This window comes from Marmota marmota, unplaced genomic scaffold (assembly GCF_001458135.2).
Source record: "Marmota marmota marmota unplaced genomic scaffold, marMar, whole genome shotgun sequence".
Classification (NCBI taxonomy): Eukaryota; Metazoa; Chordata; class Mammalia; order Rodentia; family Sciuridae; genus Marmota; species Marmota marmota.
The window spans coordinates 12,320,780-12,347,428 of NW_026000222.1; the positions used below are offsets into that span (position 1 = coordinate 12,320,780).

The 26,649-nt window shown below is 39.0% G+C and overlaps 1 protein-coding gene across 2 annotated transcripts in view; it reads right to left on the reverse strand.

Moving 5' to 3' along the window:
* The window catches only part of Hydin (HYDIN axonemal central pair apparatus protein), a 380,287-nt gene that overhangs the window by 243,007 nt on the left and 110,631 nt on the right, over window positions 1-26,649 (reverse strand). For both annotated transcript variants that reach the window (XM_048792466.1, XM_048792467.1), the window contains 2 exons: window positions 20,080-20,263; window positions 7,689-7,788 (listed from right to left, as the gene is read on the reverse strand). In XM_048792466.1, the coding sequence (XP_048648423.1) occupies window positions 7,689-7,788; window positions 20,080-20,263 (284 nt within the window). The remainder of the gene's footprint in view (window positions 1-7,688; window positions 7,789-20,079; window positions 20,264-26,649) is intronic.

Here is a 26,649-nt window from a genome sequence, read left to right on the forward strand (position 1 = left end):
ATATATATATATATATATATATATATATATATATATATATATATATATATTAGTTTCCTACTATTGCTACTACAAGTTGCCATAAATGTAGTGGCTTATTGTACAAATTCACTTTTCTGAAGTTCTGGATGTCCAAATTGGGTCTTACTGGGCTAAAATTAAGTTATTGTCAGGGCTGCCTTTCTTTCTGGCTGTTTTGAAGGAAAAATCCATTTTCTTGTCTTTTTCAGTTACTACAGGCTAAACTCCTTGCCCCTTTCTTCTTCAAAGACAGAAATAGCTGGTTGAGATTTTCTGATATAACATCACTTGGACTCTGTGATGGCTATTTAAGGACCCTTGTGATTTTATGGAGTGACCCACACAATCCAGGATAATTCTCCTACCTTAAGGGTAGCCCATTAGTAACCTTAATTCATCTGCTGCCATCATTCCTCTTTGCCATGTAACGTAACATGTCCACAGTTACATACCAACAGGTTCTGAGCATTAGGACATGGACATTTTTAGGAGGCTCACAATATATATTATGAAAATTTCTGAATCTTTCTTCTATTTCATGATATAAGGTTAAAAACTAAATTTTGGTATCGAAACAAAGAATTTCTATACAACTATGAAAAAGAAAAAAAATGACACTTTTTATTGAGTGTTATGAAATAATCTCCAAGTAATACTTAAAAAGCAATGTTACAATTATGTAAAATATGCTATCGTTTATATAAAACGCTGCAAGGGAGAAGCAAATCTCTATGAATTTGCTTCTATACACCATATATAAAAAAGCAAAAAGCAGAGTGAAACAAAGGAAGGGAAAGAGGGTCTTTATCTGCCTAAGAAGTATTTCTTAGTGACTTAACAGAAGGTTTTGCCAACTCACTGAAGATAACAGTAAGGAATCATCACCAGCTCTTGAAAAGATGCGCAGAATTGCATGGAATTTACAGGAAAGATAATATGGAATTACTAGGTGAACAAAGCCCTTTCTTGGCAATTGTATCTTTTAATAAACCACCAATGAAATAAAGAAAAATGTCATGCAGATGGAAAATTACACTATTCAGTTTACCCAGGATGTGAATTGTGTGGCAGAATTCAGAACTGCAAAGGACACAATAGATGAATAGCACTGGTTGAGCAATGTTTGGGAACCTCCTGGAGAGCAGCCAACCCCCTGGAGTACAGCCAAGCTTGATGTCCCTGGGGGAGCTGCAGATGGGAGGGAGGTCCTGCCACCTGTAGCCTGGGGGCCACTGGCACACTTCCAGCCCCTGTCTAAACACTACTGTGCCAACATTTCCTCCAGATCCATTAAGGAGTCTGGTATAGGGGACGCTGGTCTGAAGTATGGGTACAGACTCATGTCAATCCAGAAACTTCTAGTCAACTTTGCATTCACCCTGGAGCTGTCTTAAGAATCCTACATTAATGCTAAGCAATAGATAAAATCAAACTAGGATTCATTTATTCATGTTGTCCAATTATCTGCTCATTCATTTAATCAATCACTGAATAGCTTCATTTTCTTGGCGGTAACAATGTCAGATATACTATATGACAAATTTCAAAAACAGGAAAAACTATACTACTTTGCTTAAAGATTAATGCATAGGTGGTAAAACTATATATGAAAGCAAGAAAATGATTCTTGTAAAACCAAAGATGGTAGTTACATCCAGAGAAAGTGAGAGACACATCATAGGAAGGGACATATACTGGGATGGGGAGGGTAGCACAGTCTCAGGTCAGGCAGCTTCCTTCTGCACATTCTTAGACTACCTGACCCTTTTTACACAGAGAAAAGTTACTACATAGATATTGATTAAAAAATGCAGGACATTGTACTGGCATAAAAAGAGATACATAGACCAATAGTACAGAATAGAAGACACAGAGATAAAGCCACACAGATACAGTCATCCAATCCTTGACAAAGGTGCTAACATACACTGGAGAAAAGACAGTCTTTTTAACAAATGGGGCTGAGAAAACTGGTTATCCACATATAGAAGAATGAGACTAGATCCTTCTCTCTCACCCTGCACAAAAAACAACTCAACATGAATCAAATACATAGAAATTAGACCAAAAATATGCAAGCCCTAGAAAAAAATAGGATCAATACTCCAACATGTAGGCATAGGCAATAACTTTGTCAATAGGACCCTTGAAGCTCAGGAAAAATACCAAGAGTTGATACATGGATAGTATCAAATTTAAAACCTTATACACAGCAAAAGAAACAAGAGTGTGAAGAGAGAGCCTATAGAATGGGAAAATCTTTGCCAGCTACTCTTTGGACAAAGGATTAATATTCAGAATATATTAAGAACATCAAAAACACCAAGAAAACAAATAACCCAATGAATAAGTGGGAAAAAGAACTAAGTAGACATTTCTCAATGAAAGAAATGCAAATGGCCATCAAATACATGAAAAAATATTCAACATTATTAGCAATTAGGGAAATGCAAATAAAAACTACACAGAGATTTCATTTCACTCCAGATAGAATGGCAGTCATGAAGAGTACAAACAATAATAAATGCTAGAGAGGATGTGGGCAAAAAGAACACTGTTCCACTGTTGGTGAGACTGTAAATTAGTACAACTGCTATGGAAATCAGTGTATGGAGGTTCCTCAAAAGACTAGGAATGGAACCACCATATGATCCAGCTATATCACTCCTTGGTATCCTAAAGAATTAAAGTCATCATACTACAGTGATATGTGCATACTCATGTTTATAGCAGCACAATTCGCAATAACCAAACTATGGAACCAGCCTATATATCCATCAATGAATGAATAGATAAAGAAAATGTGGCATAAATAAACAATGGAGTTTTATTCAGCCATAAAGAAAAATTAAACTATGTCATTTGCTGGAAAATGTATGGAACTTGAGACCATCCAAGTAAAATAAGTCAAACTGAGGTAAAGGATGGTATGTTTTCACTGATATGTCGAAGACAGAAAAAAAAATAAAAGGAAGGTAGTGTAGGAATCTTATGAAAATCAAAGGGAGATCGTAGAAGAAGGGATTAGGGGAAGGAAGAGGAGAGAGAACGGGGAAATACTGGGGAATGATATTGATCAAACTATATTGTTATATTGTGTATATGTATGAATATGTAACAAATCCTACCACTATGTACAACTGTAACACACCAATAAAAATTTGGAAAAACATGCATGATATGGAAGAATAGTGGAATTTTTGCAACTGAAGGGACTTCAGTGACTGTGCACTCTTAGTACTCAACCTCCAGGTTTAAAATAACCACAGCACACATACTTTACTGGGAGACCTACATGTAAGAATCATTGTACTACTTGTGAAATTAACCTCATTTTCTTATTCTTATATACAAATTGACAACCATAGACCAGAAGGCATTGGAAGAAACCCCATGCATGCATGAAGGGCAAACATAACTGATATTATAGGCAATCCACAGAACATACAACATTCTTTTTATGATAAATGAAAGTTCAAATTATTATCCTCTGATAAATGAGGATACTTTGCATTTAAAAAGGAGCAGAGAACAAAAGGGGATCTACAGAGTTAACAATATGACTGCAGAAATAAAAGATGGCTAGGATATATGTCAGAAAAATAAGAGCTCAGTTTCTTGCAAAGCAATTGGCAAATACTATAGTTTAGCACTCGACACCCTGCTTTATCTGACTGAGGAATAAAGAAAAAGAAAACCAGAACTATTCCAAGGTTTTGAGTAACACAAGCTTGTACTTTTGCAAAAAATGAAAGATGCCCTGAAACTGCTATGGCTTAATGTTTTCTTGAACCTGTTCAAGACAGGCAAGGAAAGCCTCAACTGTAAAGAGAAAAAAATCAAGTTGAAGAATAACATGGGTTTGTGTTATTTGTATGAAAGGGAAAAATTGCCAGTGTGAATAATCAAAGAAAAGCAATATACCAAATGGACTATTTAAACTAGGGGAAGAAGCTCTGGACAACTGACTCCACCCAAGAGCTGGCCACAGGTCTGCTGGGGGCTGAGGAGAGCTATAGCTACGCAGTGTATCTGCCATCCTGGAATTTCCTGACTAGTGAATATCAACATCTCTCTAGGCATCCTTTCTAAACAGCTTTGAATTATATTTAATGTCACTTATCAGTAATGTTGGTAGTTAAAATCTTGTTCTTTGAATTGTAAGTTTTTCAGATGAAAAAAATGATCTCATAAAAATAGAAGGAACTTCTATCCACCACCCCCTTATTAGACAAAGGGGATGAAGGGAAGGGAGAGGGGATGGGAATAGGAATGACAGCAGAATGAATCAGACAGATATCACTTTCCTGTGTTCATGTATAAATACACAACCAGTGAAATTCCACATCATGTTCAACCACAAGAATGAGATCCTAATTAGAGTAATTATATTCCATGTATGTATAATATGTCAAAATATACTCTACTGTCATGTTTATGTACAAAGAATAAAAAATAAATAATCACATAGGGAAAAAAAAGTAAAAGGGAGACCAATAGATTAGAGGAAGGGGATTTATGGAAGGAGGAGGAAAGAGAAAATGAGAGGTACTAGGGAACTAAATTAACCAAATTACATTGTTATATTGGATGTATGTATGAATATATAACAATGAATGCCACTATTATGTATAATTAAAATGTACCAATAAAAATGAAAAATAAATGGAAGAAAGAATATTAAATAAATGAAATAGAATTCCCCAGAGCTGAAGTGACACATGAGTCATTAGACTCACGTGGTTCATAGAAAGCAGAGGAGGATAGATGAGAACAACCCACTCCTGGCAAGGGCTTCGTCACATTTCAGGGCCCAAGTACAAAAAGAAACCTAAAAACATCCTGAGGGAAATTACAGGGCACCTAACAAAAATGAGAATTAGACAATATTTGTGCTTTGGCATTTTTACAATTAACACAGCACAATTTCTTTGGTGTTCCAAAGAGAAATTATTTTGAACTCAGGACTCTGTCATCAGCTGAACTCTCAGGCAAGTAGGAAGACCACAGAAGACATTTTCAGGCATTTGAGGATCAGTTCCTACTTCTACAAACCTTCCTTGAGGAAGCTACTAGACCAGAGTGAGCATCAAAAGATGTGATGGAACACATATACAAAGAATTTTTTTAAATTCCTGGTAATGACTACTTGGGAGATGATGAATCTGAATTAGAATAAGAAGCTGGTAGGCTCTGAGAAAAATGTCTCCAAAGAGAAGAGAATGGATTCTAAATTAGATAGGAGGAAAAACAAATAAATAAATAAGGAATTAGAAACCATGGGGGAAGAACCAAAAAGCTGTACAAAAGAGCCAGGTCAATTATGAAGCAAACTACCAAGAGGCATAATTATGAGTAACTGAAGGATTGAAGAGAAAGAACATCTGTTTGATACAGACCTTAGGAATATGCTTTGTGTGAGGAAGGGTCAGAACTTTGGACTAACAGGATAAAATGTAACCAGATAACTTGGCCCATCAGTGAATAATATTTACATAGAGCAAACAGAAGGTGTAAGTACAGTATATAGAAGACGCAGCTATGGGTATCAATAATGATATTGTAAAAGTGGAACAACTCACAGAAGACAGTGGGGAAAAGGGTAGTGGAATGGTGGCAGGCAGGTTAGCTGTGCTAACGTCCTTATACATCAAGAGATGCTACAAAGTTGAGAGAACAAAAAATTGGGGTGTAAGCATGTTACTGAAGGCTGCAAACAATTTATAAAAGAAAATATAATAAAAATAATTGGGTTGCCAGGGAATGGGATGTCTGCAAAGAGGCCTGAGGGAATGTTATGGGGTGATGGGGATTTTCTGTATCTCAAATTTAACAGCAGTTACATGACTATTTGGATTTGTCAAAATTCATAGAACTGTACTCCAAGAAAGGGTGCATTTCACTGCATGTAAGTTATAACTCAATAACCTAGGAAAGAGAAGAGATAAGTATACTAAATGCTCATCTTTCATACTGGAGGTTAAAATGAAATGAGTGAAGTTAATAAATCAATAAAATAGCATAGGGTTAATAATGAAAATTACCATCACAATAAATAGCTAAAAGTGTTTCTTCTTGGAAGCAGTACTGAGAAATAGCCTGCTATTTAGCTTAATAATTTTACCCTCCACATATTTCACTTATTTGTTGATATTGGCTTTTTTAAAAAAATTCTCAAACATTTTTTAAATACAGAAGAAAGAGTTTTAAAATACTTCCTACATTCTTTGCCCAGTTAATTTCCATCATAGCAAAAGATCCAAGCCAGGATGGTCTGTGGCACCCAGTTACCACCTTGAGCCTCTCTCAGTCTAGAACAGGTCTTCCGTCCTTTCTTAACTTTCATGTACTTGGTATTTGTGAAGATTACAGACTGGTCATTTAATTTTGTTTGTCAATTTGATTAGCCTAGGTTTCCTCTTGATCAAATCCAAATTAGGTAGTTTGGCCCTAATATTATTGTGTTGATTGGTTCTGTTACCATTGGTATTAATTAAGATAACATCTACCAGGTTTCTTCATTGTAAAGTGAGTTTTCTCTCTCCATAATTGGTAAGTATTTCAAGGAAAGATATTTTGAGCTTACATAGAGTCCTTTTACACACCCCACTTTCACCCCCTACATTAAGGTCCACTCATGTGTTTCACCTGTATTGGTCATTACTGTGATAGTTGCCAAATGGTACATTTTAATTAAATTGATTCCCAGATTCCTATTCACTCAGTGGACTATAATCTATTAGTAGCATCATTTATTTTGATTCTCAACTTGTTCCAGCTTTAGCAGTGGGGACCATTTGCTGGTTTCTGTGTCATTTTGACAAGTTCCCAACATTCTTCGAGCACTTCCTTACTTTCTGGCACAAGAGGATGTTCCAGGCTCACCTTGTTCTTTCCCTGTACCAGTTCTGGAATCAGCCTGTTCCATTAGTGGAGAGTGGTATTTTGAAACCAAGCAACTTTTAGGACCAGTCAATGGACATTTCTAGGAAATATCTATATGTATGAACATATGCAAAGATGTGTTTCCATATGAACTTACTCTGTATCTGTCTAAACTCATCAACAACATGACAAATCCACCTCCATCCCAATAGCAAAGTATTTATCTTAGCTTTCTTTTCCATGTATCCCTGAGTGAAAATTATTGCACCCATCATTCTCCATATATTTACTCTTCTGCTTAATTCTTCTGCATTTTTCCAATTTACTGATGCTATCAGATGGCCACCTTTCTTGTAATACTCTCCTTGTGGCCTTTGGCCTCTGCCAGACTGCCTCTCATCCCACTTAGCACAAAACTTGAAAAGATGAAAATTAGTAACAAGGTACTATGAAAAGAACAACAACAACAACAATAAAAAAAACTGTGAGAATCTGTCATAAGTAATAATCTTACTGTATCAAGGGGAAACTTAAATCCATGGGTTTCCTATTCCCCTCTCCCACCACCACAATTGTAAGACCCTTTAAAATTTGATCTTTTCTAGGAGGAAGTGAACAGGGCACATCTTGACTCCAATATTTCTCCATAGATATTGTGTGGTGCTCACAGCCTGTGTGCGTGCCTACACACACACACACACACACACACTCACACATTCAGCTGCACTACTTCATGCTTCAGGCACCTGGTAATGAGTTTTCCATACAGAGAAAGTCTGTACCTGAAATTTCACAATAAATGGTCTGTTGATAGCACTTGGCCTCCACAGGGTTGAAGTACACAGTGATTTCAGCTGATGTGTTGGGCCAGACATCACCTTCCTGAAAAACATGAAAGAATCATTAAAAAAAAAAAAAAAACCACAATACAACAAAAGATAGGCTAATAGTGTTGTTATGTTAGAATTCTGTGAAATTTTTTAATAAAAATTGTACTTGAGCACAACATGTGGACATTGAAATGACTATTACTGTCAAACAAATGGACATATCCATCTCCTCACAGTTTCCCTTTTGTGTGTGTCATGAGAGCACCTCAAGTCTACTCCCTTACCATATTTCCAGTATTCAATAGTCATTACAGTCCCCGTGCTGTACATTAGGTCTCCACAACTTATAACTTCAAGTTTACACCCCTTGACCAATATCTCATTTCCCTTAGCACCTGTCCCCTGAGAAATAACATTCTACTCACCTTTTTCTCACTTTCCTAAATTCTGCATTTAAGTGGGGTTGTGCAGGTTAGTAATTGTTTTTTCTGTGTCTGTTTTATTTCACTAAATGTGTTCCAGATTCATCCAAGTTTTTGCAAATACAAGGATACCCTTTTTTAGGCTGATAACATTCCACTGCATGCACATATTACGATTTCTTTGTCTGTTTATCTGTTTACAGACATCTAGGCTGTTTCTGTAGCTCGGCTATTTCAAAAGTGGTGCAATGAACTTGGAAGCACACATATGTCTTCAAGGTACTGATCTCAATTCCTTTAGGGATACACCCATAAGAGGGGTTGCTGGAATATATGGCAGTTCTATTTGTAACTTTTTGAGAAGCTTGTTTGCTGTTTTCCATAATGGCTGTACCAATTTACATTCCCACTGACTGCATACAAAGGTTCAATTCCAGGTAACTTGTAGGAACTACTTTTGGAGCAAATAGAAGAAAGCACTATTTTACCTCGCACGGAGTAAACTTATACTCTTTGTTAACTTATGATGTGGTACAAGTTTGGAACAAGCCTCAAGGATAATTTCAGTGGTTCATGAATACATAATGAGCTACTAAAGGAAATGAGGATGGACAGAGCATTTTCAAAATATGTATATTCAGTGAACATTTTTGGTTTCTGCCCCATAAGCGCTCAGCTCCAGGGCTTCAAAGAAAAAATAAACGTGGCATGATGATAAATATGAATAAAAATGGTTCATAATATATTTGACAAGTGCAGTGCCTATGAAAATTAAGGGGCCACAGAGAAGAAGTACCAGACTCCCTTAGTGGGGCATCACCTCCCTCTTTTGAAGTGACAGCAAAAGAAAAGAAACACTCTTCTTCCAAGAACAGAACAATGGCCTAGGCAGAACAATGGCAAGGTCATACCCTGCTTCTGACCCAGTATGATATGCTCTCTTTATCTCTAGTCATAATGAGGAAGCCAAGTTTCAATACTGTAGTGCAACAAGCTGCATTTCAAAATTTCCCTGTTAGGTATAATTAGCTTAAAAAACGTTAGTACTAACCATATAACCTGGGGACTCTTCATTAACTTCTAAGGACTGTAAAAGGAGATGTTCATAGCACCTGCCTCCAAGGGTTTCCCAAGGTCTGAGGGAGTCCTGCAGGCAAATGCTTTGCCCCACACTCAGTGTATAATAAGAGAATCCCAAACAACCATTTATTAGAATCAATTACCATGCCATTAGTATGCCTCTTAGAAAGACTAAGATGAAGTATTGAAAAATGGGGGAGATGTGTGAACGCTTTCCTGTGGTTTTTATAAATAGGGCTGAATGAGCACAAGTGATAAAGACATCCCCGAATCCACAAACAGTTCCACTAGCTCAATAGAAACTAAGTCAAAACAAGTTGAGAAATAATTAGGCTTCAGTTTCAGACTGTCCCTAGTGCATACTCTCTTTAGTCTGGCTATATGAACATATTTCTAGAATAAAGAGTTGAGAAGAAAATAAAGTGGTTTAAAAGTCAAGATATCAAACAAGAGGGAAAGACAGAAAACTAGAACTGATTTCAGTTTATTTATGAGAACAACCAGTTCAATTAGTGTATACTTCTAGGCAGCATCTGTCCTGACTTTAGAATGAGGAAGGACACAGAGGCTCCAAGAAGCTGGGTGAGGTCTGTGAAGGTCATGTGGGTCTTGGGGGCTCTATCATCCCCAGATCGGTCCCAGAGAATGACAGCTCCCTGGGGTAGGTGCTCCTGTTTCCCCTAAACCAGAGGTGGCTCTTGGGAGGTGTTTGTTAGATATTTGTTAAGCCAACTGTGTGTACTGAGTTTGTACACTGTGTAGTTATTATCAGACACCTGTTCTTCTCTGCAACCTATTTCTTCTGTTCCATTTTCTTCTGGAACCCTCAACATCATAAATCTTAGAGCCAAAAGAGACCTTTGAGATAAGGAATAGAGAAGTTTTAAGTACTCTGATAAATTTAAGCATTTCACTGTGGTGCTTTTATAAACCTTGAAGCAAGTATATTTTCCCTCTTGATAAATGGCAAATACCAGGACCCTTTTGATTGGTGGAGTTTTAATGATATGGAGTGTTAGATACACTCATGGCTGAAACAGTCTGAAGGGTCAGACAGATAAGGTGGCTCATCCACTCAGGTTATCAACCAATTAATGGAACATCTGTGGGTTTTCCATCTCAAAACGACTTAAGGTCTGGGTTTCTTCCTAATACACAAGACAATTATAAACCTGGAGGGCACAGACTGTTCCACTTAGGTGTATAAAGGGGATGGAACTAAGCTGCTGCTACCCAAATGGCCAGTGACCATCTTGGATTCTGAGAGAGCCCATGCTAGAGAGGTCTCACCAGAATAGAATGAGGTAGCGCCCCCAAAGATATACTGGGAGTCAGATAAGCCTAGTACACGGGAGCAAGTCAAGGGGCTTATGCTTGGGTGGGCCAGATCCCTTTCAGTCCATCATCTGAACAAGAGAATGTGTGGGCAAGAAGGCAGTACACACATCTCTGTTCTACCCCTGCCATCATTAAAGGAGTATCAGAACTGGTGGGCTGGGAAAATGACACACACTCCAGACAGAAGAGAGGGCTCTCCCCAGAGCGAGGGTACTGGTGTTCAGATGGGATCAGAGGCAGGACAGGGAAGCCCTTCTGCTTGGTGAGGGAAGAGCAGCACCAGGAAATCTGAGTCCACAGGGTGCAGACGGAATGAACATAGCTGAAAGCTTGGTGCTGTCTTACCCAGGGCTGCAGCTGTTTTATTATGCCTGAGGCGTCCATGAGCAACTTGCAGCCTTTTCTGAGCTCAGGAGATAATTAATTCAAGGACAAACGGTAGATATTCTAAAGCTCTCTCCAGGGTTGGAGGAGGTAATGTGTATTAAGAGGGCTGTATGTATCTGTAGAAACAGAAGCAGGGTCTGTTGCCTTTCTCAGAGGGATGCTGTCAATGTTGTCACTGGAAGGAGTTAGGAACTTGTAGGAGGATACTTCTACTTTTCAGTTGGGATTCAAATAAAGTTAGAGAATTTCTACCTCTTTATAGCAGAAGTTCAATATCAAAAAACTCAATAGAGCATTTTCTAGCAAATGAGAGAACAAACCTTAGAAAAAGGCAATAAGCCTAAAATGACCCCATTTTTATTTATATGTCTTTGGAACATTTCATATTACTTCTCCAACCCTGTTGAAATTAACTTCCCTGTCATTTATGTCTCTGAAAAAAAATTGCTTCCCTTATTGCTCAGTTCTAAAGTTTCTGAAAATCAAAACATTCAGAAATTTTCCTACAGGCTCTGACATCAATATCCTTCTTCCTGGTGGAAGGGAAGCTGCCACATCACTCAGAGCTCCCTGCTGTCCTGCTCTCCTCCTATGCATGACCCCTCTCCCATCACTGCCCACTTCCTGCTACCAACCAGAGCCTGAGTGTACAGGATTTAATCTGTGACTAGTACCTTGATGTCAAAATAACTGTCAAAATGGCCTTCAGTTACATTATCTTCCTGCTGAGTCTTATGTCATTTATGTTTTGCTTTTCCCTCAGATTTTTTAGGGAATAACAGGATGGCATTTTACTCATCAATCAAGTGACCTGCTAGAAGGACTCAACTTTGAATTTTTAGACATGAAGCTAATTTCCATTCTATGTTTTTTGCCAGAATATCAAACACTTCTAGATTTGGAATTTCATTTTCCCTTCTGAACAAGAACAATCAACTGTGTGGCTTGATGGCCACAGTTGAGGCTTTCTGAAAGCCACCTATGAATACACAGACACTGGATCATGACAGGTGATAAATACAACCATGGGGAAAATATCTTTTAAAAGTAATGGCATTTAAAGAATTATATGGGCAACAATTCAAGGGGCTTACAAAAACTCCTTCAAAAACTCTTAAATAAAAAGAATTCTTTAAAAAATTGTCTTCTTCCTTTCTTATTTTTCATTTCTTTTCCTTCCCTTCTTCTCTCCCTTGAAGGATTATTTCTTGAATATCTTGCCAACACCCAGAGTGCAAAAACAGAAAGTTACATATGTATTTAATTTACTTGGTTTATCTAGAAAGTAATATGGCTTAAAGTTTACAATATGACTCAATATCTACCTCTGAAAAATAGAATACTTACATTTTAATTTCCCACTTAAACAGTAATCCAAATTTTTCTCAAATATTATGATTTCCAATTATATTTCTAATCTAAGGGACTAGTGCATCTAGTTCCAAATCATAATTCTGCAAGTATTTACTGAAAGTTCATTTTCTTACTATTGTGTTGTATATATTGTTGGGTGCAGAGCAGGCTGAACTGTGTTGTCTGCAGGGCAGGCTGAACAGATGTTGACTGCAAGATAGCCCACGCACTCAAACCCCCCTCTATCTGGTCCTTTATCACCTGTTTGTGTCAAGTCCCGCTCAAGGCTGAGCACTCAACCCCCCTTGGGCCAACAAGGCAGCTTGCAGACCCAGAGGCCCCATTAGATTTGGGCTATAAAAACTCCCTCCTGCCAGGCCCCCCTCTCTCTCTCTCTCTTGCTCTTTCTCTCTTGCTCTCTCTCTCTCTCTCTCGCTCTTTATCTTTCTTACGCGCGCTCTCTGTCTCTCTCTTGCTCTTGCTCTCTCCCTGTTCATCTCTTCTCTTTTCTCTCTCTCTCTCTTTCCTTCTTTCCTTTCTCTTTGTTGCACTGCTGCAATAAAGATCTTTTGGTTGCTCCGAGTGTTGTGGTCACTTTCCTTTCATATATATATATTAACTATTCCATCTTGACAACCTTATGAAGTAGTATTATCTCCACTTTATAAATGATAAAATCATTTATAAAAAGAAGTTAAATATTTTATCCAAGGCCAAACCAATGGCAAAGCTAAGATTCTATAAAATGTTTTTCATCTAACTTCTCTTCCCTCATTGCATTTATAGCAATGGATTAGGCCTCACCTTTCTTACAAGGTCATGAAAAATGCCAGAAGAAATTTAGAATCACTACAACTGAGATTCAGGCTTAGATAACACCAGCATGATCTGATGACACACCTGTCCCTGCTTGCCCACATGTTCAGGGACCTCTGGAAGGCAACTCACAGGGGCTTCCTTGGGACAACAAACTCAACATTACTAAATTGCAGGTCCTGAGAAATATACTGATGGATCTGTACCAAGCTATCCCTTTTGGGGTGAAGGTCAGGGTTCAGTCAGTTTAGAACAGGGTAGGGGAATAATGATGTCAATAGCAGCTACAGTATTTGATAAATTACATCATGTTTCACCCAAATGGAAATGTTCTTGATGACATAAACAAAAATTTCAGGTAACTTATTATTTATCTTAACGTATTAGAAAAATAAAGACAATTTGTCTTAGGAAGTAGAAACATGCTCTTAAACTCAAATTTGTATATACTACTAGTACTACTACTAATAATAATAAAAGAAAAGAACCATACATAAGAAGCTATAGCTGGGCTGGGGTATAGCTCAGTGGCAGAGTGCCTGCCTAGCATGCGTAAGGCCCTGGGTTCAATCTCCAGTACTGAATGAGATAAGAGATCGAACTGACCATGACATGCAAAGAGATTTTTCTGCTCCACACTTCTGCTGTGAGAAGAAACTGTGAGTCAATTAAAGTACAATTCTCAACATAATGACCATAAAGTTTCTCAGAAGGGGCCCAGCTTTGGCCATCTGTCAGAGGAAGCCTCACAAAAGGCACATTCTATCTTGATCTCTCTCCAACCCAAACAGGATAATTCCACGGGGCGTTTTTTATAGAGTGGTAGCAGTGTGTCTGATGCCCCTGCTTTTCTCTAGGGACAAGAGAATTGTGTCTTCACCAGTCAGGAAAGGTGTGACCTTATCTAATGAGCCACGAGGAACCTGGGATTTCTAGGATTTCTCTAGGCCTCCCTCCACCTCCACCTGTTCTCCAGTTCACAATGGAGAATGTTCCAGCACAACTGTAAAGAGTGTGGCTGAGCACAGAAAGGGGAAAGGACAGTCCTAACGATCAGAGGCTGGAGGATGATAGAGCGGCTGTGACTTGTCAAGGACAGTCTGCGTCTCAGCAGATCCATGTCCTCCGTGCTCCCTGCTGGTATCCATTTCCAAAGCGTCAGCTCCCATGTGTTTGCAACGTGACTCATGCTCTCAGGACCACAAGGGGAAGGACTCTGCAGTCAAAAGCTGCATCTTTCTTCTTTGGTAGCCGCCTGGGCTTCCACCCAACCTGGTTCTGCTGAGCTCACCTGCTGTGCCAATTGGGGAAAAATAAAGTCAACTAAATTTGAGCTGTGCTGTTCAAGTCTGAATTGCTATAACAGCACGTTTCCAGCAGGTTTAGATGACAGCAAAGCATGGTTTACTATTACTTACGAGGGAATGAAAAGATGATCAAGTTTCCTTCCCTTTCTAAGGCTCAGTTAAATGAAGCTTAAGCTTCCCTGGGGGAAGGTGGAGCAAGTTTTCTTTGATGGAGGAGATGCTTCCTAAGAGAAATAGAAATATGTTCCCAGCTCACTGATGTTAGCCAATCAGCAAGGGCCAGTTTGAGCCTTCACATTTTCAGACCTTTCTTTTTGAAAAAATCAAGTGTTCAATATTCAGAAACCTGCTGCATCTTAAAAGTGTGACCTGAGCCAGCAGGACCCAAGTTCAGAGACAAGGCAGGTACATCCGTGCTGCGATTTCTCAGAGGGCTCCTAGATGCCCATGGAAAGCAAAAGCTTGATTTTCTCTTTTTGCCCCGTGATATTCGTTGGCCTGGCAATTTTCAGAACTATGTTTTGGTCTTTGAATCTCTTTCTTTCAGGGTACCCAAGAGATCTGAGCAGAGGAAATAACAGAATGAAACTGTCAAAATTCTGTACAGCCAGGGTCCATCTAGTACAATAGAATATTATGTTTTTGCAAGTCACCAATTCTACTTGCTTTTCTGGAAGGCAAAAACATGCATAAATAGACTCAATTTTGTAGTTTTTTCCCAAAGGGGAAAACCCTGCACGGAAGCAGGTGGCCTGACAAATGATCAGTCTACAGAATTCAGTGTCTTCCCTAGGTAAGGAGTACATGGAAAAACCTAGGCTAACAACATTAATACTCTATGACATTATCAGAAGAATTGACAAAAGAAACTTTATATAAATAGTATATAATAGTCTGCTCTAATGACTAAACAACAATTCGTGTTCCTTCTAGAATACCAATAAATTGCTAAGTAAATCTGAAAAATACATTCCTTCCAGCCCTCTAGCTATAGTGTCCTGTGGTCACTCTGGGTCCCTGCTTCCTTCCTTCTCTGCCAATGAGCACTTCTGGGGTCTCTCAAAAGACAAACTCCCACCTCTGTGCCTGTGGAGAGCTGACAGCTGCCCTCTGTTCAGATCACGAGGAAGTGAGGAAAGAAGCAGGCCCCGGGGCACTGACCACATCAGTACTCAAGACACCCAGTGTGCAATAGACCCAACGGTCACCTTAATGGCCACACTCCATGATGAAGTGCTAAGAAAGTTCTCTAAGACAATGGAAGTCACCTGTGGTCAAGTGGTGAGCAGTGGTAAAACAGAGTAAAAACCTGCAGCTCGGGGCTTGGGGTCTGTCATTCCTACAGCACGGAGTCCAATTACTTCTCACAGGATAATATCAATAAAATGTGATTTAAATTCAAACCCATCACTACCTCTGGATAATTTAGGGAAAGGATTAGTCTCTTGATCTTGAATCTCCTTACTTTAAATTGGAAGGGCCTCTAACATAGAAACAATGTTCCCATAAAATACTTAATATTCAGAGAACATAGCCAAGGCTAAACTTTTTGTTTTAACTGATGCATTTGAAGAATGGAGCTGTATAGATGTGGTCTGAGAAAATAAGCACATATTTCTTTTTTTGTTTTCAGACCCTCAGGTAATAGTTGGTATCTCTTTTTAGGTTTACCTCATTTGAAAACAATGTTCTTCCTCAGTAGATGCAGAGATTTGAGAGCAAGGTGGTCTCTAAGCCTCTGCATCAATTAGGAGGAGGAGTTCAACTTGCAGTTGACTATTTGACCAGTTGGTGACACTTCTTCCTTGTAATCTTCCCTGCTTTTCCTGTGAACTCAACTCATAGCAAGAAGCTGATTCAAAGGAATTGAATTTTGACTTAAGTAGCCTGATATGTGAGCAAGATGCAGAAAAAAACCTTCAGGACAAAATGGTGCAGAACCAGGCACCACAGGCGTAGAAGAGTCTCAGCCGGCATGCTCTCTGGTCAAGTACCAGGCTCTTTTCTTTTCCTCGGGCATCCAAAGGTGGGTGCTGAGAGGCCCTCTTGCAACCCTCCACACTCTTCCGTTCTTGCTGTGCTCTTTAATTCAATCTATTTTTCATGACTCTAGTAAAGACCTTTGTAGGACACTTAAATCTTGCCTCTGGTCTTGAATCCCCTCCTGCAAATTTTAGTCCTGCAATTCCAAAGCTTTGTGGGCATCTTTAGTCATTTCAAATTCAACATGTTCAGAGCCAAGCTCATCAAAATTAATTGATTGATATTTGTTTATTCATTCATTCATTCATTCATTTGCTTATTAACACTGGGCTAGATACTGGCACAGTTGAGAACAAGGCATTCCTTGATTTTAAGGAGTTTAGACCTGAACCCAAATTGAATAATCAGAATTTATTATTCCAGGAAGATAAGAGTGACCTCCTCCCAATACTTTTGACTCCTTCAAGTCAAGGAAGTTCAAATAGCTGGTTTAAGACTTATTTGCTATGGTAAGCCCAGGATCCTGACTTGCCAATTTCTACCAAAGACATCAAGATTTCTCCCAGTCTGTTGAGTTGCCATCTGAGGAGTTGTAATTCCTCACTATGTCTCATCCTCCATGGCCAGTCAGGGAAAAGCGCTCAGTGTCTTCCTTCTGAATGTCTCTTACACCTGTCACTTCCTTTCCTTCTGGACCCCTCTCAGACCATTCCAGATCAGTGTCACCCTCCCATATACCCCTGATCTTGGCTGCAGAGATGTTCAGTCTCCACGGCCCCTCCTGTACTGGGCGTTTCCCCTGCTTGACCGGCACCACCCACCTCACTCTCTGTCCACCATCCTCCAATTCAATCCACACATGAGTACCAAGGTAAACTTTCAAGAATCCCCTGAGCCCATCGTGCTCCTGTTCTGAACCCTACAGTGAGTCTCAGGTACCCTCAGCATCATCAACCAATCTAGAACACCAACACCAATGGATGCTTTGTGGAGGAGAGGTCTGTGGCCATAGCAAAACAATGCTTGTACTCTGCCACGGGGAAAGTCACCTTCCCTTGAAATACTTTTCCCAAAATTTATTTGGCCAAAATACTCCCTTTTGTACCATCTCTCAGATCCAGTGTCTCCAGAAAAACATGGTCGGAGGAGATGAGATGTAGACTGAGTCTGGTGGCCAGCACTTCCTCTCCTCTCCTTCCCAGCCAGAAAAACTGTTCTCCTCATTGTTATTTAACCTGACATGAACCTAAGAGTTCCTGTCGTCTTTGTTTTCATAATTTACCCTACTGGAAGCATTCTCTTCCACTTCCATTTAATTAAATCTTACCCTTCCTCCAATATTCAGTTCAGATCTCCCTCCTATAAATCCTTTCCCAAATCTCTCATCTGAGACTACTGTAGCTTTTATTTACCTCTATCAAAAAAAGATCTCTCCACAATAAAAAAAAATACATTGTGCTGAGAAACCAGAGAAATAGCAGAATTTCCCCATCAAACATCTTCAAAAGTAATTTATGAGGTAAGATTATATAACACTCATGAATCAGAACTGGTATTTATATAAAATGATCAGGATCTTTAAGTTGGGAAAAAAGGGAGATTTAACATCAATAACTAATTCATTACATCTGACATCGAAATCTTCAGAATAATAGGAGGAAGACAGTAGGAAAATTTCATATTTTCATTTTCATTTAGTAAAAATTGATAAAAAAGCAGCTAATGAATAAATACTATTACAAGAATAAAAAACTGAATAATGTAGAGAAGAGACAAAAATCATTATAGACACTATAATGACCACTTATGAATATTCAAAGTGAATCTTACCCCTTCCTGTTTCTGGCAAGCTTTATTCTACCCAAAATAAACAAGTTAGCTTCATTCATTTAAAAATTACCATTTCTATGTATTACTACTAAAAAAAATGTTTTTCTTCCTAATGGGGAAAAGATGCCTTATGATAAGGGTGCCCAGTTTAGTTCCTATGTGGAATTCAAAAGCACACTGAAGACCAGGCTTTAATATGTATGCATCTCCATCACGAAGCTTTGGGTTATGGGAGGAAGCATGAGGAGAGAAAACTGAGATGATTCAAGACTTTCTACTTCTGACTTGGAAAGGGACAGAACCCACGTGCAGACCTCCTGACACAGCCATCCACTCCCAGAAGGCAACAAGAAACAGGATGAGCAATCGTCAGCCTGGCTCTCCACCAGTGGCTGGGAGGAATCTTGGACTATGTGGACCTTGGCATGTCTGAGATTATCATGACTGGCTGCTCTTCCCAGGCTCTGCCCAGCTCAGCGTTTTGCTTGATTGATCCAGTAATTCCTTCCTGATCTTTTCCATATCTTTGTACTTGACCTACTTTTACTTTTAGTCCTCATTTTGATTTAACTTCTTGCTGGACTGACTCATTATATTGGGAGATCCCTTTGTTCAGCTGAGCCCTGGAGAGTCTTCAACATGACAAAAGATTCAGCCTCAATCCACATCTCCAACCTTATTTCTCTACTTGAACCCTTTGTTTGAGCAAACCTATCTACCCTTAGAGCCTCAGATGCACACTTACAATGTTGTTCTCCCAAAAGTACTGCCCTGCCCTGCAAGACCCAGTTCAAGGTTCTTCTCTCAAGAAGCCTTCTCTAATATCTTAGCCAATAACAGGGACTGCAGCCATTGAACTAGTGTACTATTCTTATTCTCATCACCAGTGATTCACACAGTGGGTTCCATAAAACATCAGATTTAGATGACATCTTTGAGGCGAAAGCTCCCTTTTGAAGATTTATAGCACACATTACCATCCTTGAGACTTTTTTGAAGTCTTATAACAAAGAGACCTTTTAAACAATATTGAACTTAGTGTTTCTCAAACTTATTTAGCCAGAGAACCTCTTTTTCCCATCATATATTTTAATAACAATTTGGAAATGCGGATGTAAGGAAAATGAGTCTGAACAAGTCAGTGACATTTCCCACATATGACTTTGTTACTCTAAGATGTTTAGTTCTCAGCACACAAAGTGCCTGGTACAGACCATGCAGTCAATAAGCCTTTATTGAGTGAATTAAGGACGATATCATTCTCGATTCTGGTGACTTTGCCCTCCAGGAGACATTTGACAGGTCTGGAGCCAGTTCGGGCTATCCGCTAGCATCCAGCGGGTAAAAGTAAGGAGTGTGATTAAACATTCTCCAAGGTATAGGATAAAGAATTATCCACCCACAAATGTCAATAGTGCTGAGGCTGAGAACTCCTGCTCTATGATCAGGCTAATCTGGGATGAATTTATAACTGTTGACACTAGCTGCTTGGCCTTAAACAAGCTTTGGGATTTCTCCAAGTCTTAATTTCCTTGTCTGTAGACTGAGGTTTCAATAATATACTGTAGGGTTGTTGTAAGATAACATGCATACACATGAGATAAACTGTGTAATCCATATGAAACATTCAGCAGTGACTGGTGCCTAGAAGGTGAGACTTAGGAACATTCTTGCCATAGCCTTCATCCAATGTCTCATACTGTTCAAAAGTCCCTTCAGGCAGAATGTTTACTTTCTCGGAACTCATGACAGGAGGACCCTCATCAAAATGGGCCCTGGATTCCCATTTAGATTTACTGGACAGTCAGGTTTTATTTATGCACTCACCAGGGGCTCGATGGTGAAAACACTGTTAAAATTGAGCATGTGGTCTACTTGAACTGCCCTCCTCTGGTGCTTGAAGGTGTGGGAGATGATGGAAAGACGCTGTCGGAGTGAAGGGTCGAGGATGAACTCTTCCATAAATGCGTCAGTCTCATCTTTTTCCTCTTTGGCCAGGTCATCACAGACCCTAAAGAAAATACAGAAAATGCGAGCTGCAATTTGGTCCTCCCAGGAAGAACTTTATATGGGGCTCCCCTCCAGTCCCTCCTCCTGGCTCTCCTCCAGTCCCTCATCTGTCACCCTGGGATGGTCCCTCCATCCCAGGGTAAGATAGTGGCTGGATGACCTTTTTCTCAGTCCTCAGACCTTTCAGAGGCTCACTTGGCTCGCCTTTAGTCACTTCCTTCAAGAAGTCCTCCTGGGATTTCTCTCCTTCCCAGTGCCCATTTGTTTACTTCTGAGCCCTCACGTGTCTGGACAAATACTTTCCTTTAGGTAACTCTTTTCTAAGCTGCTTTTAAAATATTTAACATATATCCTGCCTCTCACACTGCAAGGATGATTTTGTTTCTGTTAAACTTGTTTAGCTTTACTTACTTCTTAGCTACTAGTTACCTTGGGAATAAATTCTGGAGCCAGACAGGACCAGGTTTGGATACTGATTTTACGATCTATTTACCAGTTCTGTGACTTTGGGATTTACCCAATTTTCTAAGCCTTGGTGTCTGCCCCTGTAAATTACAGATAATAAGAGCAGAGCTCTTTTGTCAAAGAAATGAGGGTTAAATGCAACGCAGGGTCTGGTGTGGCTCCTGGGGCAAAGCAGATGGGGCTCCATCAATTTTAGTTTTCTCCTTGGCTCCACCATAGGCAAACCACACTGCTCAGCTTAGAAAATGCTCAAGCTACACCTGTAGCCAGCTCCTTTTCTTTCCTTCTAGCTCTTAGTATCCATCATGGTCAGTCAGAAAAGCAACCCCAACCTTCCACTCACCCTCACCTGTCACCTGAATTCTATAGACTGTAGAATTCTGCAGAACAGAAACCATATTCCCAGCACTGCACTGCTATGACCAGTGGCAGAGACAGATACTTAGCACGTGAGTGTTGAGTGGGTCCCTGGGGTCACTGAAGTCCTGTCCCAGTCCCAACTCATTTTCTAAATGAATTCATAAAAACTATAGGTCCAGTATTGTCAAACAGCCCTGTTTAATAACTTCAGCATTCAGAGTGGTTGCATAGCATAAAGAAGTCAAAGAAATGGGTTCAGTGTGTTCTGATTCCAATCAAGAAACTATTCTGTGCTTCCTCTGTAGAGCCAGGTGGGAAGCAGTGTCCAGGGCAACCAGCAGCAGTCCTTCCATACTGCTGGACACAGCAGGGCAAATTAAGGACAGCTCAGAAAGACAGGAATCCATTCCCTTTTATTTTGCTATTTGATACCTATCTAAGAGACATAATTTACATACCTTTGAAACAATAAATTCCACTTTCAGGAATAAATTCCAAAGAAACAATCATGACTGTAGACAAGGATATAGCTATAAAGGTGTTCATTAAAGTGCCGGAATAATGCCAAGCAAAATGAACAAATTTGATGTAAGATACTGAAACATTGGTTAAACAGAAATAATGGGAATCATAAACATTATTGTTACTGAATACATGCCAAACTCTTCACATATTTCATGTAATTTAGTACTCATAATTACCATATGAGATAATTACTACAATAATCACCATTCCCATTGTTGAATCTGGGGCTCAGAAAGGTTAAGAATTCCCCAGATGTTGAATCTGGGGCTCAGAAAGGTTAAGAATTTTGCCTCACATCACACAGCTGAAAGATGGAGCCTGAAGTTCAAACTGACTCTTTAGTAGTTTGAATCCCCTTGTGTTAGTCAATAGCTATACTGCCTCCTGGGCTGCATTTTTATCAATGGAATAGTAAGCCACTGTTAAAATAGTATTAAAGAAGATTATTTAGGGGCTGGGATTGGGGCTCAGTGATAGAGCGCTTGCCTAGCATGTGTGAGGCACTGGGGTTCGATCCTCAGCACCACATAAAAATAAATAAATAAAATAAAGATCTTGCGTCCATCTACAACTAAAAAAAAATTTAAAAAAGAAGACTTTTAATAGCAATGTCATAGGCTGGAAATATATTAAAAATGAAAAGCAGGTTATAAAATGTAATGTACAAAGTAATTCCAATTTTGTAATAAAAAAGCCAAATAATAGAAAATAGGGACATATTGCAAAAGAATAGAGTTAGAGACACTAAAATATTCATAGGGTTGTAAGATTAGAATTGACTTTTACCTTCATATTGCTTATCTTTATTTTTTATATTTTATCAGTTCACAATGTATTTCTTTTTAAAATACAAAAGTCATTTCTAAAATTAAATGTTAACCCCTTTTCAGATTGAAGCACTAGACATCTCCATGATTGCTGCTCTTCTCATGCTATTGGAACACTGGATCCGGAGCAGCCAGTATAAGGTGACAGGGAGGGCAGGGGAATGCAAGATGGCTTCCTCTTTGCCCTCTGACGGAGAATTAGAGCCACAACTAGAGTGTAGAGAGGGGATGTGCAGCAACACCTTCAACTGGCTTGACTCCAACAAGGGTTGCCACATACCTCTGTCTATGGTTTTGCCATCTTGTCTGGCTGATAATCATGGTTTCTTGCACTCACGTGCGGTATTGATGAAGACAATTCTCATCAAGAGCATTAAAAATACCAGCCTTATGTTGCAGTGAAGCCATAAACTTAACTATTTTGCAAAAAGTTTGGTGGCCACCAATACCCATAGCTTCAGGTATCGAGGAGAGGCTTATCCTTGGACTCTAATCAATGGAGAATGCTTGTGTCTTGGGTGCAGTAGGGTTGAACCAATAGTATTCCCTCACCTGGATGTGCTTGAGATATGCACCCTGCTTCCTTGCAGCACCCACAAGAGGTGATAACTGGATGTCAAGGCAATTATAAACTAAGAGCCATAGATGTGAGAGCTAGGAAGAATATTCTCAATAGTCTATACTTGGCATGGAAAAAATGAAGCCATTCACCTTCAAACAGATGACGTGAGCCTGGACCAAGAATAACTCTATGATGACTGTTATAAACAGGCCTGGAGCTCCCCTTCCTATTTATATTTACATATCAGTTAGATCTTTACATTTTTGTATAATCCTAGGGAAGTGAAGGGGCCTCCAAACACAACTGAGATTGAATTTACTATGAACCAGGAAACAGACAAAGCCCAATTAAAACTGATTAGAGAAAAATGCCATTCCCTATTCCTGGATGTTGTGGAATAAATCCATGCTGACCACTTTGTGGGGGTTTCATTCTCAGGGATCTTGTCCAGAACAAATCTAGAATTAGAGCCACCTGCTCTTGAAACAATGGCTGTGACCTTGCTGCAGAAATGGGGAGCAAAAACCCCATGCTGAGTCGTGAAATACAGCAATGATGAGAATGAGTGTGAAAGAATCTTGCAGAGTGTTTTAAAATCCCTCAGGACAAGGTTGAAAAAGAAAGGAAGAATGAATGCAGCCTCCATTTCTGAAGAGATTAATTTCTTTGCCAGTGCCAGAAAAACATTGAGAAAGAAAGAGGACAAAAAGGTAATTTTTAAAGGTCCCTATTTCTGACTCCAAAGTTTAAGAAAAAAATAAAGGCAATTTTAAAGCCCAGAACTTCTTTACAGAGAAGGGACATCTCCACTGCCAGAGTCTAGAGCCTAAGAAGAGTCCCATGCCCCCAAGTCTGGACACGTGTCCTAAAGTTTGTACCAACACAATGAGGTGGGTAGAGAGGAAGGTCACTCTTGCTAGGATGGAAATGACAGAAAAGAACAGGCTTCTTTGGGCTGAAATTCTTCCATTGGAGGAAGTGATATCCAAATCTTTGCTCACCAAGATGCCCATGGACAAGAAACTATACTGGTTAGAAAAGAAGTTGAGGGTGTCCATTAAAACCACTAGCATGCTCCAAGTGACCTTAGAGCAAGTTTTGGTACCTGTATATGAATACCTCAGGACAATATTTAAGCCACATGTAGAGCAGTGGAAAGACTCTTGAGTCTCCTCTGAACATCTACACCAAAGTTAGATCTTAGGTCACTGGGGTGCAGGAAAGGGAGAGAGCCTACCGGAAGGGAGAAAATCTTTACCAGTCCTCTGAAAGGGAATTAATATCCAGAATATATAAAGAACTCAAAAAACTTAATACCAAAGAACAACCCAATCAATAAACAGGCAAAAGAATTAAACAGATTTTTTTTTAAAAAAAAAGCAGCCCAATGATCAATAAGTAAATGAAAAAATGTTCAACCTCTCTAGCATTCAGAGAAATGCAAATCAAAACTACATTAATATTTCATCTCACTCCAGTCAGAATAGCAATGATCAAGAAAACAAACTATAATAAATGCTGGTGAGGATGTAGGGGAGAAGGGACATTTATACATTGTTGGTGGGACTGCAAATTAGTACAACCACTTTGGAAAGCAATGCTGAGATTCCTCAAAAGAATAGGAACATATCCACCATATGACCCAGCTATTCCACTCCTCAGTATTTATCTAAAAGAACTAAAAACAGCACACTACAGTGACACAGCCACACGTTTATAGCAATGTTTATAGCAGCACGACTCACAATAGCCAAACTTTTAAACCAGACTTGGTGTCCATCAACAGATGAATAGGTAAAGAAAAAGTGGTCTATATACATAAAGGAGTTTGACTCAGCCATAAAGAAGAATGAAATAATGGCATATGTTGATAAATGGATGAAAATGGAGAACATCACGCTAAGTAAAATAAGGCAGACTCAGAAAATCAAAGGTCAAATATTTCCTCTCATATGTGGAAGCTAGAGCAAAGTAACGGGGGCAAAGGTGGAGGGGGAATTGAATGTTATAAGGACAGAGGAAAGATCAGTGGAGTAGAAGGAGATTGATGAGGAAAAAGGAATATTCAAAATTTAGCAGATAAATGGGCAATAAATGGGAAAGGGGAGGAAATGAGAAATGAATTTGACAAAATTACACTAGGTACATGTATAAATATGCCTCAGTGAATTTTACATATATATATATTTGTTTTGTTTTGTTTTGTTTTGTTTTTCTAAAAATAAATAGATAAATAAAGAGAAGGGAAACCAGTAGAGTAGAGGAAGGGAAATAGGGAAAGGGAGAAGGAGAGGGAAAGAGGGAGGGCACCAGGGACTGAAAGGGAGCAAATTAAATTATTATTACGTATTATTATGTCAAAATGAATCCAATTATTATGTACAACTATAATGTACTGATAAAAGCATTAAAAATACTTCTTAGACCTTGGCATGGCATCAGTCACATACTATACACACAGTCAAACGTGGTTGACATTAAAGCCGGCTTTCTTTCTTAAAAGGTACACTCATTCTCCCCAGAAGCCTATGGCCACAGGACAAGCATGCTATTAAAACACTACTTTTACTGCTTCTTCTTTTTTTTTGTTTTCTTTTTCTTTATTTTAATTTGTTCTAATTAGTTATGCATGACAGCAGGATGCATTTCAATTCATCATATAAAAATAGAGCACGACTTTTCATTTCTCTGGTTGAACACGATGTAGAGTCACACCGTTTGTGCAGTATATGTGTACCCAGGGTGACAATGTCCGTCTCGTTCCACCATCTTTCCAAGCCCCATGCCCCCTCCCTTCCCCTCACACCTCTCTGTCTCTTTCTTGATTTGTACCCACTGTCCCACTTCATCTTTAAATATGTCTGGGCCATTCTGATTGCTGATGAAAGCAGCAAATGAGCAGTTTCCTCTTGATTTTTAAACCACTGACATTTCTACACCATTAAGCCAAATGAAGTTTTTAGGCAGGAAAGGCAGTTTTCTTTTCTCATATTTTAAAGATGGCACAGTGGCGATTCTGTGATTAAAGTTCTTTGTTTGAATGACAAAGCTTTTGGCCCATTGTGTCCTGTCATTGTCACAGCTCCTCTGATTCAATTAGGGACAGCACACTGGGGGATTTCTGCCTGGTTTCCATGGACCTAAGACTTTTATTTTTATCCTATACTAACTTGGTTTTAAACAAAGCTTTGAAGCTTCCCAGGGCTAATCTCTAATGAAAATGGAGAGGCAAATAAAAAAAAGGCTGAAATAAATTCTGATGAAAGCTGCAAAAGTGTTAATTCTGAGAGGCTGGAAGGAGATAAAAATGAAAATGCAGTCTCAAAGAGGCAAAGATGCATTCAGGAAAAAAGGAATATTCAAAATTTAGCAGTGATGAGATTAGTCAAAGCAGTGTGGTTGTACACTGTATTAACATTCTCTGCCGCACAAAGTATCATTTTTTAAAAGCAGAATATTAAGGAGACCAACGAGAAACCATTATTAAATGATACGGTTTGCAGGGATTGAGCAATGATACTAAAACAAAGAGTATCAAAGCTATTATATCTAAGCCTTTCTTCTTCCTCAATCTTCCCAATTCCTGGAAATATCTTTTCATTGAAAACAGAAGTTGACATCGATGTCAACACATAATACATCATTTTT